The sequence below is a fragment of the Zootoca vivipara genome, chromosome 13 (assembly GCF_963506605.1).
Source record: "Zootoca vivipara chromosome 13, rZooViv1.1, whole genome shotgun sequence".
In the NCBI taxonomy this organism is placed as follows: Eukaryota; Metazoa; Chordata; class Lepidosauria; order Squamata; family Lacertidae; genus Zootoca; species Zootoca vivipara.
Window position 1 is genome coordinate 4,957,540 of NC_083288.1, and position 19,518 is coordinate 4,977,057.

The following is a 19,518-nucleotide window of genomic DNA, read 5'->3' on the forward strand; positions in this document are numbered from 1 at the left end:
TTTTTAGCAGGGTCAATTAGAATAAAATCTATTATTTGATTACTGATATAAACCCCCAGAATGTATTTTGTATAGTTAAGTTTTTACGTCTGTCTTCAGTACATTGTAGACCTCTAGGTATAGGGTGGTATATAAATTCAATTAATAATAATAATAATAATACATTTTATTTCATTGTCATGGCTAATGGCTGATGCAAATAAAGGTTCTTATTCTGATCCCATTTCTGCTCATACAGAATTCTGGCTACAATTTTAACTTTTTTGGGAGCTCTGCCCCTATTATTCCCAAAAGAATAATTTGGGGTGTGTGTGACTATTTTAAACATCTTTTTCAATTCAATGTGTATCATTTCCCAAAAGCCTTTGTTTTTTTACAAGTCCACCACATATGACTGTTTGCATTTCCAATATTTACTTGATACAGTTCTGTACATCTTGGCCAGTTTATTACTTGTTAAGCACCATTTGCATATCACTTTCTAATAGTTTTCCTTTAATATGTAACAGGCAGTAAATTTCGTATTTAATTTCCACAACTTTTCCCATGCAGCCATATCAATATTGTGTCCCAAATATTTAGCCCAGTATATCATTGCAGACTTAACGAATTCGTCTTTCATTCCCCATTCTAGTAACATTTTACACATTTTTGAAATCAGTTTCTTTTACCTTCTAACAGTGTTAATTCAAATCCAGATATTTGGTCTATAAAACCAAATATCCTATCTTTCTTAAATAGTTCTTTAACTTGATATTGGAGCCATTCTGTCACCCACTTCAGGACTTCTTGTTTTTTCAACTCACAGCCATCTCCAGAGAACCTCAATATATCTCTATATGTACCCCATTCCACTTCCATATTCAATTTCTTTTGCATGCACGTCTCTACTGGGGGATAACCACAAGGTTTCCCCCCCCTTTCAAATAAGTGTTTATATCAGGTCTACTACACACTATATAAACTTCTTATAACATGATTTATAAAATCTTTCAAAACCTCCCTTTCTAAAGGCTTGTCCATGCCAGAGTATACTGTGCCTTTGCAGCTGTTTGCATTGCCATTTAATTTGCGTAGTCCACTTAATGTCACCCCCAACACCAAATGTGATGCTTATCACCTGAATATTTAGGTTGATTTGATAACCAGGCTGCAAACCGCTCACTTGATGCTGCAGAGCATTTATTCCAGTGCTTCTGGGTGGGTGGATCAACTGCCACTTTCTACTACTGCACTTTTCACACACCCTGCTTTCTCAATATTCATTTCTTTTCTGCCTATGCTCATATAAGCGTTTCCAATGAGCCAAGTTGGGCAAAGGATTCCTTCGGTGGGCTAAATGACCCTCGGGTCCTTCCAATTTTCTATGATTTTTTTTTTAAAAAATGGTGTTGTTTTTGTTTTTTGTTTTGAAGCTTCCCGCGCAGCTATATGCACGCATGCTCTGCCTGTACGTAAATGGCACAATAAAAGCAACAAGTCAGAAGGTGGGGACAAGCACAAAAGCGAACGCCTATTGGTGTGAATGGGAACCCAGGCCCCCCTGCTAAGACTGCATTTCCCAGGACCCCTCAAAACCATGCCACATCCTGGGAGAATGAAAAGAACTACATCTCCCAGCATCCCCCGCGGGCTCCAGCCAAAGCCACGACCTGAGAAGAAAAAGAACTACATCTCCCAGCACGCACCGCACGCAGGCTCCAGTCGAAACCACTACCTGGGAGAAGAAGAAAAAAAGCAACATCTCCAAACACCCCCACGGGCTCCCGCCTAAGCCGCCGCCTGAGGAGAACAGAAAACACTACACCCCCCAGCATCCTCCGCGGCCCTTTCCTCTGAGGCGGCCCCTCAGCAGCGGTCCGGCACCGCCGGCGCCTTTCCCATGGCCGAGAGTGGAGACGGCGGCGATGGCGGCTCGCCGAGCCCGGAGCCTGCGGCGAGCCCCGGCCCTCCTGGCCGGCCTTCTCCTCCTCCGGCGGCCGCGCTGCCCCTGCCCCGCCTGGAGAAGCCGCTGCGGCAGGCCTTCTATAACACGGGCGCGCTGGTGCTGGCGGGGCTGTGCTGCGCCGCCGCGGTGCTGGTCTACTTCATCCTGGAGGCCTTCCTGCGGCCGCTGCTGTGGGCCGCGCTGTGCGGCACCTTCCTGCACCCCTTCAAGAGCTCCCTCACGGCGCTGGGCCGGGCGTGGTTGCGCCGCCTGCGCCGCTCCGGGGCGCCCGTGCTGCCCGCCGCGCTGCTGCTGCCGCTCTGCTTTGCCAACGCCGCCGCCGAGGCGCTGGGCAGGCAGTTGCTCCGCCGGAGGAGGCTCCTGGTGCTGCTGGGCGCGGGCGGGCCGGCGCTCTACGGCTGCTACGCGCTCGGAGCCTCGCTCGGAGCCCGCGCCGCGCTGGCCCAAGCCGCGGGGGTCATCGGCGCCGGGCTGGACTGCTTCAGCAGCCTCTGGGTGAGTGGCGGGTGGCGATCGGAAGAAAAGCGAACCTCCGGGGCATGTGCAGAGCGCGTGGGTCTCATCCCAGGTGGGGGGTCCCCCCTTTAATCGCAGCTCTCTAAAGCGCACCCCCCCCATGCACTCCCTCGGTTAGGACAAGAGGATGCGGCTTCCTGCAAGGTGGTTTTGGGTTGCCCTTTGGCAAGGAAGAAAGGAGAGGGGAAGCTGATTTAAGTTTCCCATTGAGAATGCTTCACACCTACACGGTGGTACAAAACTGACCACTAAACCAGATTACTGTCCAGCAAAAAGGCTGCTGTTCACAGGCCCACCCCTGGTTAGGACAAGAGAATGTGGCTTTGGCAGGGTGGGTTGATTCAAATTAACAAGAAAAGAGAGCAAAAAGCTGGTTTATGTTTTCCATTTTTAGACACCTTTACACCTAAACCGTGACCGCTAAACCAAATTAATTCACAACAAAGCTAGTATTATTTACATGATTTCATCTTTCCAGGCTTTACATCACTTCTCATACTGTGTATACATTTCACACGCTTTCCTTGTTTACCTAGAAAGCATGTGTCTTTGAACTATTAGGCTATGTGGTAGTAGGAATGTAGGAACTTGAACACTGGATAATTTTGTCTTTCCTGTGTTGCTCTTTTTGTTTCACTCAGCCTTGGCCCAGCCCTACCCCTAACTCAAAATAAAGCAGCCAACAAGAATTAAACACTCATGGTCGATAAGTAGGGTGGTTAGATGAAGAAAACCCGGGCTCCTTGAGGTTTAATGGATGTGGAAAAGGGAATTTCAGCAGGTGTAGCTTTCATGCTCTTGTGATAGATCACAGCCCGATTTGATAGTTAACTGGAAAGGTGTGACAGAAGGTCTTGGGTTAAATATAGAATACGGTATGTAAACTGCATCCTGAATAATGAATTGCAGTCACTGAAACATATCTAAAAGAATTTCAAGAGGTGCAGATCCCAGGAAAGATTGACCCATACCTGTGTACACAGGGCTTCAATTGAGCGTTGGCTCTGCACTGGGACCTGTCCAGTTTCAGCACCTACGAGATGTGACATAATGGGGAATTTTGTGGGGGATGTCCCACATCTTGAGTATTTAATCTCAGCCACTTGGAACTGCGCCCACAGATAGGTTAGACAGCTTCTAGGAGCTGGGGCTGCATTCTGGAACTTGCATTTAACACCAGAGATCAGCCTGGAAGAGGTCACCTAAACAAGTGTGCCTCTACGTATGTGCAGAATACAGCATCTGCATTCTGGGCTGAGTACCCTATTGTTCTCTGATGCTTCCAGTTGTCCTTTTGATCCCCCTCCCACCACATAAGCAACCCTCCCTCCCTCCCTCCTCTGCCCCCTTCCCTCCTCTGTTCAAACGTGTTTATTGTCTCCCCTATTTTCAAAAAGCCATCCTTTGATGTATCCTCCCTCTCTCTTCTGCCCTTTGCCTCCAGACTCCCATTATGTTTGACTTCCCTTCTAACTCAAATCTTGATTTTTTCAGTGTGATATGTACTCCCTGGATTCTATTGAAACTACAGTACACTCACAAAAACTATTCTGCCCTCATTCTTTACCTTTATGCTGTCTTTGATACAGTTTATCACTCTCCTGCTTGGTTCCTTTTATGCCTTCGTCTAGGTAAATGGCGTTTCTGTGCGTTGCTCTGGTTTCGCCAGAAGCGGCTTAGTCATGCTGGCCACATGACCCAGAAAAACTGTCTGCAGACAAACATCGGCTCCCTCGGCCAGTAAAGCGAGATGAGCACCGCAACCCCAGAGTCGTTCGTGACTGAACTTAATTGTCAGGGGTCATTTACCTTTACCTTTTTGCTAAGGGTGGTGCTGTGGTCTAAACCACTGAGCCTCTTGGGCTTGCCGATCAGAAGGTCGGCGGTTCGAATCCCCACGGCGGGGTGAGCTCCCGTTGCTCGGTTCCAGCTCCTGCCAACCTAGCAGTTTGAAAGCACACCAGTGCAAGTAGATAAATAGATACTGCTCTAGCGGGAAGGTAAATGGCATTTCTGTGTGTTGCTCTTTACCTTTACCTTTTTGCTTGCTTGTCCTTCCTCTCTCCCTTTGATAAAAAGGGAGAGATTGATGGCTTTTGGGGGGACCCTTCTGTGGGGGAGGGTGAATGGAGGAGAGAAGATTTAGCTGGCTGCCTTATGCTGAAATGGGAGCTTGGGTACTATGTGAGAATGATGGGGAGGGTGTTTTTAGGTAAGCAGTGCAAGCAAATGCGTGTCTACTCACAAGCAAGTCCTCCTGAATTCAATGAGGCTTACTCCCAGGAAAGTAAGTTTAGTTAAACTCAGTAGGGCTTATGCATGCACAGATTCCATTTAGACCTCATGAGTGGGGAATCAGATGCTACTTGACTAGTAAATCACTTAAACTACTCTTAAATTAGTTGAAAATATTATAAATATATTGAAGTTTATTTAATATTTTTATTAAATCTATTACTTCCTTACATTTTAAGGCCCCCCATGCGGAGGCATGGCAAGGCCTCTGCTGCTGTGGTGAAGTGCGGCACACCCTGCGCCGCTGCATGGAGGTACGGTGAGACTCTGCCACTGCAGGGAGGCCCAGCAAGGCCCTCCACCACCACAGATATATACCATGATATATCAAGATATTGTGATGTTTAGCTGTTGATATATCATGATGTTGAAAACCAGGTATCGCCCAGTCCTATTACCAAGTCATGCTGCTTCTTCCTTTTTCTCTTGCAAAACAATTACTCTTCCTCTGTAGACTGAATCATAGAGTTGGAAGAGACCACAAGGGCCATCCAGTCCAACCCCCTGCCAAGCAGGAAACACCATCAAAGCATTCCTGACATATGGCTGTCAAGCCTCTGCTTAAAGACCTCCAAAGGAGGAGACTCCACCACACTCCTGGGCAGCAAATTCCATTGTTGAACAGCTCTTACTGTCAAGGAAATTCTTCCTAATGTTTAGGTGGAATCTTCTTTCTTGTAGCTTGAATCCATTGCTCTGTGTCCGCTTCTCTGGAGCAGCAGAAAACAACCTTTCACCCTCTTCTACAGTATATGACATCCTTTTATATATTTGAGCATGGCTATCATATCACCCCCTTAACCTTCTCTTCTCCAGGCTAAACATACCCAGCTCCCTAAGCCTTTCTCCCTCCTCTGCTTGGACTGCTTGGACAACTGCAATATTCTCTCTGGTCTTGGTTCCCCCGCATCTAACAGATGCACCTCTCTTGTCATTTTGATGTTGTGATGCCTCTCCTTAAACCCTACACTGACTTCCAGTCTTTGCCTTTCAGAGCCGTCCATGGCCCTTCCTCCTAATCCTTCTGCTCTTGCATTCTGACGTGCCCCTGCCTGTATCCTTTTCTCCAGCTTTGCCATCTGGAGGTCCGCTACCTCAAAGAGCTTACTCCCTTGTTGTCCCATAAGCTTAGAACTCCCTGTATACCAGCATAATGCTGTTTTGTTTACATCTCTCATATCCCTTCTCAAACCACTTTGCTGTGAAGACTGGTTCAGTCCCTAGTAGTAGTAGTAATTTATTATTTATACCCCACCCATCTGGCTGCGCTTCCCCAGCCATTTTGGGCAGCTTCCCACGAAACATTAAAAATACATTGAAACAGCAGTCATTATACTTCCCTAAACTTTCTGTGCCCTGCTGTAAATGTAATGGCAGTGCAATCCTGTATATGTCTGGACAGAACTTAAGTGGTTCTTGCTCCCAGGTAAACATGGGCAGGATTGCAGCTTGAAACAGTTGCTCTTTATTGTGTTGTTTCACCGTACCTCTTCTCCCTTTCTCTGTTGCAGGGGTCCCCAGACTTACTGGCGTTTGGGCCGGTTCCCAGTAAGCGCACGGGCGCTTACTGGCGCGGCGGCGCGCTTCCAGGGCGGAAAAAGCGCCGAAAATCCGTTGTGCGCATGCGTATGGGCCTCCCCCGACCTGGAAGTGCACCAGAAATGACCTCTTCCGGGTCGGGAGAGGCCCATACGCATGCGCACAAAGGATTTTCGGCGCTTTTTCCCCGACCCGGAAGAGCGCTGCCGCGCTGCGCGCCGTAAGAGCGGGCGGCGGGGGTCGTCGCGGGCCGGATTGGCAGGCCAATTGGGCCGCATCCGGCCCCCGGGCCGTAGTCTGGGGACCCCTGCTCTGTTGTTTCCTCTGTGTTGAATTTAGGTTATAGGTTCCTTGGGGCAGGGGCCTGTCTCTGAAGCACTATGCTCACTGTGGGCACTATACAAATAATAATTGCTTACTCTGAGAGTAAGTCAGAAAATGCAGTGTTTAGGAGAACTTGGACCCTTTTCAGAAATTAACAACTGGGCACCTCGTCTCAGGGTTATCGCTCCCACATCAGAAGAGGAGGAGGATCCTGAGCCTTCTCTTGCTAGAGCTGACACATTACACAGAATGAGGTGGTAGAATGAAGTGATATATTTTTGTACCACTTGAGACTGAAGATTTAATTTGCACCATGCTTGTAGTAAACAAGCATGTGAAGGAGAAGAGGTTGCTAAAGCGTTTTTTGGTGTGTTACTTTACTATATTCAGGGAGCTTCTTACGCTGGTGAATAATGCAACCCTCCACCACCAATCTACATTCTGAACCAATAAAGTGGAAAATCCCTCTTCATTCTGTGCAACATGTAGATAATAACTTACTGTGTAATACGGCATAAAATCACTGCTCAATTCACACAGCCCTGAAATAAAGACTTGTAGATATGTGTACTGTTTCAGTACATACCTCTTTTGCACACGTAAAATCTCTTGTTTCTCATGGGGTACAAACATTTTACAACAACATGCAGTTTGTGTTTTTGTAATATGTCTGACTCTTGTAATCAGAGGTCATTGGAAATCCAAAGTTATGAAGCATGCTGAAGAGTGAAATCCTTTAAGCATTTGCCCTTCTGACATCAAGGTTGGCAGTACTTGGCATTCTTTTGGAGGGGGGGAGGCATTCTTGTCACTAGTGACATATGGCAGGTCCTGTTAACATTTCTATTGGTTCTACCATCAGGAAGGATTAGAGCAGGCATGTCAAACCTGCGGCCCTCCAGATGTTTTGGACTACAATTCCCATCTTCCCCAACCACTGGTCCTGCTAGCTAGGGATCATGGGAGTTGTAGGCCAAAACATCTGGAGGGCCGCAGGTTTGACATGCCTGGATTAGAGCATGTGTTAATGTCATATCACTGTGCTTAGTATTTGTATAGTCTTTTTAGTAAGACTTCCGTATTGGTGAAGCCCTTTGTTGCCTTCACTGCTGTCAGGGATTGTTGTGGCTACTCTTGAGTAATGACCCTCCACATCTGCTTGTCTTTCAGATGTTTTTATTGGTGCATATTATTTACAGCGCAACGTATCCATAAATCATGTCTGCCTCAGTCTGAGTCAGAATCTCGCAATGGCTGCTTTCTGTTTCGCGCCCAACATAACAGCCTGGGAACCCCGAAGCGCCTCCCCCTGCTCCCACGGGGAGCCGTTCGTCTCAATTCCAGCGTGGGGGGAATGGCCTCCCGGCTGACTGTCTGCCGGTCCCTTCTTCCACCGCCCTCTCTCCCTCCCCTTGGAACAAGGGCTCTCTGAGTCTTTCAGAGCCTCAGGTCTCCCTTTCTGTTTCCTGGCTCTTGTAATCTGATCCTGTGCTTGACTTACTACTTGGCGAGGAACTCGACCTGATGAGGGGAGGGCTGTTCCCTATAAGCCTTCCTCCTTACATCCGCCTTTTCTCAGTTACCATGATACACTTTGGGAATTGTAACAGGAACTTGTGTGAGAGTTCCTGAAGACTGTGGCATTAATTTCACTCCCTTATGTTGTTTCACAATGAATAGCGATCACTAACAAAACAGTACAGTGGAACCTCGGTTTATGAACACCTCGGTTTACAAATTTTCAGTTTACAAACGCCGCGGACCCATCTGGAAGGGATTAATTCACTTTCCATTACTTTCAATGGGAAAGTTCACTTCAGTTTATGAACGCTTCAGTTTATGAACAGACTTCTGGAACCAATTACACCCATGCTTCGGGTTAAGTACGCTTCAGGTTGAGTACTCCATGGACCCATCTGGAATGGATTAATCCACTTTCCATTACTTTCAATGGGAAAGTTCACTTCAGTTTATGAACGCTTCAGTTTATGAACAGACTTCCGGAACCAATTGTGTTCATAAACCGAGGTACCACTGTACTTGGGTTTTGGTTCTTCAAAATACCTCCTTGTTCCCATTAAACTAGAAAACATAGGGAAGCACAATAACAAAAAGTTGAATCCAATATATAATACTGGATTATATAGGATTTATGCCTATACAGTCGTACCTCGGGTTACGACCACCTCGGTTTGCGAACAGTTCGGGTTACGAACTGCGCAAACCCGGAAGTGTTTTCGCCGCGCGCGCATAAGCCACGCGCGCGATCGCGCGATTTGCGCATGCGCAAAATGGCGGCACCCATAGCGCTCGGTTTGCGAACTATTCGGGTTACGAACTGCGATCCGGAACGGATCGCGTTCGTAACCCGAGGTATTACTGTATCAGGGATGGCCAGAGGTGGCACCATCTTAAAGTAAGACCTTCAGTTATAGAATAAGCAATTGGGCACAGCCAGGAAGTCTCATATAAAATGCAAAGAGGAGAAGAAGGATCGGGCAATATATTGATATATCGTCCAAAACTGGTTTGAAGTCCATATCATGATATTGGTTTCATATTTTTTGACCTGGCAATATATCGTGTATCATGATGTTTGTGTGCTATGCAGAAATCGCAATGTGGGAAAAACCGTGAAGCCACCCAATGCCTCTGAATAGTTCCATCCTTATTTCAGATGTCGTGATATATCTGTATATCACAATGTTGAAAACCATGTATCACCCAGCCCTAATAGCTCATCATTTAAAACCACAGAACATCTTTTCCTTTACATTATAGGCAAAGTTCTTGTTGTACTTGTACTTTGATTTTGAAAAAAAGAGACAAGGCTGCTGGGGACTTTAAAAAGCTATTTGGATTGAAGGAAGCCCATGGTTGGTTTTTTTTTTAATGTAATCTGTTTTTATTCTGCTTAATAATTAAAGTTGCCAGTTGGGCAGCTAATTTGAGTTTGCCAGGGGTGAGTACTGATAGCTGTTTTATTCCCTTTTCCTGTTAAGATATGGACCTTGATAGCAGGCTATCTATTGACTGTATTATTCAAGTGGAACCCAAGCACTGAACGTTACTTGAGAACAATCTCTGTTCCTGTCTGGATTCTACTGCTCTTCCATTTGGGTGAGTAACCTCATAAAAATATTTATCATTTATTTGTTGTTTTTCAGGACTTGGCTATAAAGTATTTCTACAGATTTCTGAAAGAGATGTCAAGCTTGTACCAATAATACTTTGCATTCAATTAAGTGTGATAAAGATTCAGTCACTGGCAGTAGGTGAAGAGGACCAATCACCATATGCTTACCTTCTATTTTGCATACTGAGAATTCAACACCAACCCTTCCTCACAGTTGTTATTTAAGGCCCCAAGCAACACTTAAACCAATTTTCAGTGAACCAGACAAAAGACCTCCCATTTCAAATACTTTATAGAATGCCTTGAATTAAAACTTAATTAAAATAAATAGGGTTTATTCACAAATATGCACTAGTAAAAAATGATTCATGCTGGCCTTGCAAATTGGGATTATAAATTTGCATTGTATCTGAACCATGCCTGGAATCCAGTTGTAATGAGAAACCATGGTTTTGTTCTGTGAATTAATCTGCTGAACCTCAGGGTTGCATGCTTCCATCTTCTTTTTCTTGTGCTAGAGGAGGAGTTCAAAAGGTCCCACTTCCACTTGCAAACTAACCACAGTTCCCTGTGACATCTTCGGTAAGCTGGTTTGTTGAAACTACAGTTAGTGAGAATAAGTGAGGATCAAACCATGGTTCAGATCCAGATCTCACTAACCAAGGGAGAATTATTGGGCTGTCTTTGTTTTTGTTTTCATTATATAATTTTGTTTTTTATGTTGTGAACCGCCCTGAGATCTACAGGTATAGCTAGGGTGGTATTCAAATTTAATAAACAAACAAACAATAGTTCAACGACAATTTTTGATGTTTAATTTCTATGCTTAATTTGTGGTAAAACTGGAAGCTTTCACTCTGCTCTGATATGTGAAAGAAGAGGGAGGGATTTGAGAGCCCAAGGTCCACAGATTCTGTGGACCTACAACTTCTAGACAGCATGGCCCAATGGTCAGTGGAAGTCCTAGTCCAGAAACATCTGAAAGGTCATGGTTTAGCTATCCCTGATTTTGTAGGAAATGGTGGTTTCCCTTATATGAACCACCCAGACTGTGGTTATTTTATTACAGTTCTTCTTGTCTCCCTTTGGAAATAATACTTGTGTTTTCAGAAGTAGTATTATCAAAGTAAATATATCCAGTCATAATGTAGTCTTTTCACTTAATCTATAATAAGGTTTTTGCAAATATCTGTCAGGTAGCGAAGGTCCTACCTGATCGTTCTGTTCATTCCATTTACTAGTTTGTGCATATTATTTAGTAAAAAGGATGTCAATTTTATTCATAGGGCCTCCTTTTTCCCCCCAGCTTCGGCAGCAGGTTCTTGGAAGATTCCAGTGTTTTTGGTTATAGTTGTCTTAATGACTGTGGGTATGTTGCACGAGCACCCGAGTGGGAAAGAGTCTTCAGGTGAGAAACTCTATTTTTCTTGTAGTTCCATAGTAGAGATAGTTAAGCCCTTCAGATTCATTGGACTATAGCTTCATCAGCCCCAGCCAGCATCACAAATAATGGTGGATGATTAGAGCAGTAGACCAACATATCTGGAGGAGAATGGGTTGCTTACTCCTGTTCTAGAGTAACTTAAGTGTGTGGTAGCTGCTGAAAAAGAATGTTGTCTAGGATTATCCTGGTGTGAATGAAGCTGTTGACAGTCTATGAATGGGAACAGAAAAAAACCCATTTGAACTACTTTCAGACGTTTATAAGTATTTTATTTTTTATAGGGGTAGAGCTTCCTGGTCAGATGGTTTCTATTGCAGCATCTACAATAGCCATGGCAATATCAATTACAGGATTTGAATCGAGTAATGAGGAACATTCACCGCAATCCTCAGGTGACTGAATATTCTGTAAGAATGCTAGTTATTTTTCAATATGTTTGCATGCTTTAAGCTTGTTCTTTGAATTTATTAAATTTATATACAGTCATACCTCGGATTACAGCTGCTTCAGGTTGTGTCTTTTCTTTTCTTTTAGATATGTTTATTGATTTTTATAACAGACAACAAAAATAACAACAAAAAACATTCAAAATACAAAAACACCTAAATACAAAATAATAATAATTCTTATTTCATAATCTCACTTATTATCTCATCTAATGACTTCCTCATTCCTCCTCCTTCTGTGTTACAATGTAAATCCCTTTTATTAATTTCAAAATCATATTAAACAACTAACTTTACTTTAAAAATTTACTTAATTCTATATCTTATAATCCTTGATATTTACCTTCTCTACTATTCCATTTCTTTCTACATACATATAACTACTTCTAACAATAATTATTTCTTAACTTGTTATTATCTACAACCTCCTTGTATCTCCTTCACTTCCATTGATTCTACTCTATTATATGCTTATTCTTTAAATAAACTTTAAATTTCTTCCAGTCTTCTTCCACTGTTTCTTCACTCCAATCTCGAAGCCTCCCGGTTAACCCAGACAATTCCATATATTCTATCAACTTCTTCTGCCATTCATCCACTATTGATATACTTCACATTATTTAATCATTAACTCATTATTTATTTCTACTTAACCTCTAATTTTTCCCTTAAAATATTCCACATTTGCTAAACTATTATTTCTATCCCATCTGATATATTAAATTATAAACCCCCTTCCCACCTCTCGTCCTAAATTATAATTCCAGCTATACCACGTCTCATTCCTTAACCCTTTCCAGTTCAGACCTTGTTAATCCGTCCTTTAATTTTAATTATATATTCCTTTCATCCCACCCCTGCCCTGGCCTCCAGCAACCCAGACCACCCTCCCAATCTTCCATTCTGTAATTGCTTCCCTTTAACTTTAGCTTCTACCTAGCACCCAATTTTTTCCTCCACCCCCCCCCCCCAATATGTCTTGTCTTCTATTTGGGCCATGCCTCCCTTCTCTCACCAGAGAATTCAGGTTGTGTCTTTTCGGGTTGCGCTCCACGCCGAACCCGGAAGTACCGGAACGGGTTACTTCCGGGTTTCGGCGCACATGCATGTGCAGAAGCCCTAAATCGTGCTTTGCACATGTGCACATGTGCAGAAGCACCGAATTGCGACCTGCACATGCGCAGATGCTCAGACGCGGGTTGCGAATGTGCCTCCCGCACAGATCATGTTGTTTAGTGAGCATGTTGTCAAGTTTAAATAGGGCTTCAGCACCATCCAAAACCATGGATTGTGCAAGCAGTAATTCAGAACCCCATCTGTGGTTTGTTCTGCCAAACATACTTTTATGTAATGTTCATATGCATGCCATACAGCTGAAACTAAATAAGCCTACCAATAGAATAATTCCAAATATGAAGTAGCAATTTATGAAATAAGCAGTCTCAAATTCAGTCAGATGACTTCTGTTTAGCCTGTTTTGATTGCAGTCTTGAGCAATTGCTATGATACAATATACATGACTTCAGTTCATCATTTTCTATATTTGTTTATTATTATATTTATAAATAATAATAATAATAATCTATATTTGTTTGTGAAGGGTCATTCATACTGTCACTCTTGCAGAATTTAATCCTGCTAGTCAAATACTGGACCCAGGTGGCGCTGTGGGTTAAACCACTGAGCCTAGGGCTTACTGATCAGAAGGTCGGCGGTTCGAATCCCTGTGACGGGGTGAGCTCCCGTTGCTTGGTCCCAGCTCCTGCCAACCTAGCAGTTCCAAAGCATGTCAAAATGCAAGTAGATAAATAGGAACCGCTACAGTGGGAAGGTAAACGGCGTTTCCATGTGCTGCTCTGGTTCACCAGAAGCGGCTTTGTCATGCTGGTCACATGACCTGGAAGCTGTACGCCGGCTCCCTCGGCCAATAATGCGAGATGAGCGCGCAACCCCAGAGTCGGTCACAACTGGACCTAATGGTCAGGGGTACCTTTACCTTTACCTTTAAGTCAAATACTGGAAACTTAAGGAGAAGTATTCTGCACAAAACACAAAGCTTGAATGCTCTAAGAGTATGAGAATATGCTATCAGGGAGGTTTTTATATACCATATTAGATTAAGCTTTTGTAATTATGTGTTTTGAGCTTGTATTTTGCAGAGTTTTTGAGGCAAATGTATAGGTAAACTGTAATTTAGAGTTGCTTATCAACTTCTATTTTCTGTCTACTCAGTACAGTGATCTTTGGAATGCTACAGTTATGCTCTGTAAATTCAAACAGGAGACAAATCAATGGTTTACAATCATCCGTCAAACCAAGTATCTGATTCTTAGTTTCAGTTGAAACATTGTGCTAAACCATAGTTGGACTTTAGACATCACACCAAATCACGCTTAGCCAAACCTTGGCATATGAATGGATTATTTGTATATAAGCTTCCTTTTGAGATTTCAGAATTCCAGGGATTAAGCCTTTGATTAAAACACTGCAGAAAAATTTATTTCTGTGTACACTGAAAGTAAATATTTCACTGAAAACTCAAAAGCAATTCTCATTTTTAAGTTTCGCTTCTTTATTTTTCAAAAATGTATTATTAAACTTGTTTACTTCTAGATACATAGGACTTTTGGGAAATTACAATGTGGTGTTAAATGTGTAGTAGTTTGTATGAGTTTACATGAGACTGGTGGACATGGCTCCCCAAGGCTATATGCATCCTAGAAACAGTTCTGATGATTGCTGTTCTTCTGAATAGCAGTTTATTTATTTAAACAATTTATATACTACTTAACTGCAGTTGTCTCTTAAATGGTTACAATAATTGAATACAGGAAAGGTAAGAATCTGTTAAAATGACTTCAGTTAAAATGTCTGACCTCAACTGGAAGGGAGTACCACAAAATTCAAGTTAAAGTTAAAACTTGCCAGTCTTGTTGAATGTATTATATAGCTGACTTTTTCTTCTTCCAGGAACCACAGAAAGTAGTGACACATCTTCTCAATCCACTGTGAGTGGCAGACAGAGACCTGAGATCGGAACACTTCTTAAAAAGAAGAAAACAAGTGATATCTACTTCGTTCTGCTTGCATGGGCCATTGTAATAGTTCAGATATGGTTGAATCTCTGGATAATACAGCTGCTGCCAGTACCTGTTGCAGGTGGTTCACTATTTTCTTATATTGTGAGGTAAAAGAATATTTAGATGAAAAACCTTCAACCAAAGTCTCCACAGTGCAGATCAGTTGTGAAGGTGGAGAAAAAAAGAGTTTGTCAGATTGTAAGGAAACAGAAAACTTGCAGTCTCCTGAAGACTCAGGAGAGCAGAACAGTGGCTGTGCAAGGGAGTTTTCCTACCCTTTCCTCTATACTGCAGCTCCTTGTGTTCCCTGAATCCCTGTGGGATATGGCACAGAGGAGAATTTAAGGAAACTGGGTAGGCATCTTCTGTGGACCTCTTGATTCTGCCTCCTAATACATGCCCCAGCATGTTAGGTCACTTCTTTGTGCTACAGAGTATAAATAGTAAGAGGCACTACAGGTAATTGAGCCGGTGTGGACTGTATGGAACATAAGCAGTGAACTGGAACAAACAAGGGTCTTAAACCATGTTTATGAAATTAATAACATCCTGGCTTGTTCTGAAACTGTTGACCATTGTTTCCCAGTTTGATAATGAGTGTTTAGCTGGTGATTTATCATGAAATTGAAAACCAGATACCAGCAAGCCCTACTGTTTGCCTCTGCATAGTTCTATCCTTATTTCGGACATCATGATATATTGGTATATCACAATGTTGAAAACCAGATACTGCCCAGCCCTATTGGCTACCCTGCATGTGATCATATGACAGTTAATGCGTTGAAGATTTTTCCAAAGTGGACATCAAAGTAGTTAAGAGTACTTCTGGACTCCCATAGGAGCAAGGATGATATTGAAATAAAAAAAATACTTAAAATATAAAGAAAAAGAAACTCAGTTGAGGCCTAAGGATCAGGCTGAATGTCTTGTGACTTGCTCATATATGGATTTCTGTTTATAAGCCACAGTGACATGGAGCTGATTTACCTATTGCAATATAAGAATACTTCAAAAGTTGGCAAAGGGATTATCTGCCCTGTCTGGGAAGACTTTGCTGTGTGTGCTCATAAATCTTTGTCATTTGTTCCTTAAGAGTACCACGGTCATATAATTAAGTCTTGTATAAATAATTTTAGCCTAGGCTAGATTTTGGTGCTAGGCTAGATTTTGGTGCTAATGAGTGGAATATATTTAATCTTTATGCTAGTTACATAATTGCCTCAGAAACTCCTGGTCAGTCTCCATTACGGGGGGGGGGGGAGTAAGTACCCAACAAGTTGGTCTTCCTCCACTGACTCTTCTTATAATTTTGATTTTCCCAAACAGTACTTCCAGCAGCAGCGGACATTGAAAACCATAGGCATCATGAGTAATTTCAGACACCATATTAGTTTCAAACTATGGTTTAGGCTTCTCTAAGGCTTTCCATGTATTGTGAGACTCCAAAACATATTTAAATATGTGCCTTGTTGCATTGGCGCTGTGTGTATCTCAGATAACTGAATATTTTTGGAATTTTTAGAATCCTTCATAATTTTTACCGTGACGTTTGGTTTAGTTTGCTGCTGCTGCATACACACACATACACACATGTGTGTGTGAGAGAGAGGGGGGGGGGGAGAGAGAGAGAGAATGAGAATGAATGATATATTAAGTATGCCAGTTGGGCACCCACCCAAAAACAAGCACTTTGAAGACCGTTGATTCAAGTGGGAGAGATCTAAAGTCTGAGCTTATCTTTCATTGGAATCAAGGAGGCTTCAAAGTTCTTAATGTTGAGGTGTGGTGTGTGTTCCTATTTGACTCTAGCTCTTGTAACTACAGAATATGTATTACTATCAGTATGAAGCTGATTTTTGTTTTTGTTTCAGGCACCAAAATTATTTCCCCACCTATATCAGCAAAAGAAATGTAGCAGCCATTTTAGGATTTTGTTGTTTAGTCGTTTAGTCGTGTCCGACTCTTCGTGACCCCATGGACCATAGCACGCCAGGCACTCCTGTCTTGCACTGCCTCCCGTAGTTTGGTCAAACTCATGTTCGTAGCTTCGAGAACACTGTCCAACCATCTTGTCCTCTGTCGTCCCCTTCTCCTAGTGCCCTCAATCTTTCCCAACATCAGGGTCTTTTCCAAGGATTCTTCTCTTCTCATGAGGTGGCCAAAGTACTGGAGCCTCAGCTTCACGATCTGTCCTTCCAGGGAGCACTCAGGGCTGATTTCCTTAAGAATGGATAGGTTTGATCTTCTTGCAGTCCATGGGACTCTCAAGAGTCTCCTCCAGCACCATAATTCAAAAGCATCAATTCTTCGGCGATCAGCCTTCTTTATGGTCCAGCTCTCACTTCCATACATCACTACTGGGAAAACCATAGCTTTAACTATACGGACCTTTGTCGGCAAGGTGATGTCTCTGCTTTTTAAGATGCTGTCTAGGTTTGTCATTGCTTTTCTCCCAAGAAGCAGGCGTCTTTTAATTTCGTGACTGCTGTCACCATCTGCAGTGATCAAGGAGCCCAAGAAAGTAAAATCTCTCACTGCCTCCATTTCTTCCCCTTCTATTTGCCAGGAGGTGATGGGACCAGTGGCCATGATCTTGGTTTTTTTGATGTTGAGCTTCAGACCATATTTTGCGCTCTCCTCTTTCACCCTCATTAAAAGGTTCTTTAATTCCTCCTCACTTTCTGCCATCAAGGTTGTGTCATCTGCATATCTGAGGTTGTTGATATTTCTTCCGGCAATCTTAATTCCTGCTTGGGATTCATCTAGTCCAGCCTTTCGCATGATGAATTCTGCATATAAGTTAAATAAGCAGGGAGACAATATACAACCTTGTCGTACTCCTTTCCCAATTTTGAACCAATCAGTTGTTCCATATCCAGTTCTAACTGTAGCTTCTTGTCCCACATAGAGATTTCTCAGGAGACAGATGAGGTGATCAGGCACTCCCATTTCTTTAAGAACTTGCCATAGTTTGCTGTGGTCGACACAGTCAAAGGCTTTTGCATAGTCAATGAAGCAGAAGTAGACGTTTTTCTGGAACTCTCTAGCTTTCTCCATAATCCAGCGCATGTTTGCTATTTGGTCTCTGGTTCCTCTGCCCTTTCGAAATCCAGCTTGCACTTCTGGGAGTTCTCGGTCCACATACTGCCTAAGCCTGCCTTGTAGAATTTTAAGCATAACCTTGCTAGCGTGTGAAATGAGCGCAATTGTGCGGTAGTTGGAGCATTCTTTGGCACTGCCCTTCTTTGGAATTGGGATGTAGACTGATCTTCTCCAATCCTCTGGCCATTGCTGAGTTTTCCAAACTTGCTGGCATATTGGGTGTAGCACCTTAACAGCATCATCTTTTAAAATTTTAAATAGTTCAGCTGGAATATCATCACTTCCACTGGCCTTGTTATTAGCAGTGCTTTCTAAGGCCCATTTGACTTCACTCTCCAAGATGTCTGGCTCAAGGTCAGCAACCACACTACCTGGGGTGTACGAGACCTCCATATCTTTCTGGTATAATTCCTCTGTGTATTCTTGCCACCTCTTCTTGATGTCTTCTGCTTCTGTTAGGTCCTTACCACTTTTGTCCTTGATTATGGTAATCTTTGTACGAAATGTTCCTTTCATATCTCCAATTTTCTTGAACAGATCTCTGGTTTTCCCCATTCTATTGTTTTCCTCTATTTCTTTGCATTGCTCATTTAAGAAGACCCTCTTATCTCTCCTTGCTGTTTTTCGGAAATCTGCATTCAGTTTCCTGTATCTTTCCCTATCTCCCTTGCATTTTGCTTGCCTCCTCTCCTCCGCTATTCGTAAGGCCTCGTTGGACAGCCATTTTGCCTTCTTGCATTTCCTTTTCCTTGGGATGGTTTTCGTTGCTGCCTCCTGTATAATGTTACGAGCCTCCATCCATAGTTCTTCAGGCACTCTGTCCACCAAATCTAAATCCTTAAACCTGTTCCTCACTTCCACTGTGTATTCATAAGGGATTTGATTCAGATTGTATCTTACTGGCCCAGTGGTTTTTCCTACTTTCTTCAGTTTAAGCTGGAATTTTGCTATAAGAAGCTGATGATCTGAGTTACAGTCAGCTCCAGGTCTTGTTTTTGCTGACTGTATAGAGCTTCTCCATCTTTGGCTGCAGAGAATATAATCAATCTGATTTCGATGCTGCCCATTTGGTGATATCCATGTGTAGAGTCGTCTCTTGTGTTGTTGGAAAAGAGTGTTTGTGATGACCAGCTTGTTCTCTTGACAGAACTCTATTAGCCTTTGCCCTGCTTCGTTTTGAACTCCAAGGCCAAACTTGCCAGTTGTTCCTTTTATCTCTTGATTCCCTACTTTAGCATTCCAATCCCCTGTAATGAGAAGAACATCCTTCTTTGGTGTCATTTCTAGAAGGTGTTGTAGGTCTTCATAGAATTGGTCAATTTCACTTTCTTCAGCACCGGTAGTTGGTGCATAAACTTGGATTACTGTGATGTTAAAAGGTCTGCCTTGGATTCGTATCGAGATCATTCTGTCATTTTTGAGATTGCATCCCATTACAGCTTTTGCCACTCTTTTGTTGACTATGAGGGCCACTCCATTTCTTCTACAGGATTCTTGCCCACAGTAGTAGATATGATAGTCACCCGAACTGAATTCACCCATTCCCTTCCATTTTAGTTCACTGATGCCCAGGATGTCGATATTTATTCTTGTCATCTCATTTTTGACCACATCCAGCTTACCTCTATTCATGGTTCTTACATTCCAGGTTCCTATGCAATATTTTTCTTTACAGCATCGGACTTTCC

The 19,518-nt window shown here is 43.0% G+C and overlaps 1 protein-coding gene across 1 annotated transcript in view; it reads left to right on the forward strand.

Annotated features, from left to right (window-relative positions):
• The first annotated feature begins 1,710 nt into the window (after positions 1-1,710).
• Positions 1,711-19,518, forward strand: part of TMEM245 (transmembrane protein 245) — a 55,916-nt gene continuing 38,108 nt past the window's right edge. The window contains exons 1-5 of the mRNA XM_060282193.1: positions 1,711-2,443; positions 9,625-9,742; positions 11,065-11,166; positions 11,484-11,594; positions 14,619-14,807. Of these exons, the coding sequence (XP_060138176.1) occupies positions 1,883-2,443; positions 9,625-9,742; positions 11,065-11,166; positions 11,484-11,594; positions 14,619-14,807 (1,081 nt within the window). The 5' untranslated portion in view covers positions 1,711-1,882. The remainder of the gene's footprint in view (positions 2,444-9,624; positions 9,743-11,064; positions 11,167-11,483; positions 11,595-14,618; positions 14,808-19,518) is intronic.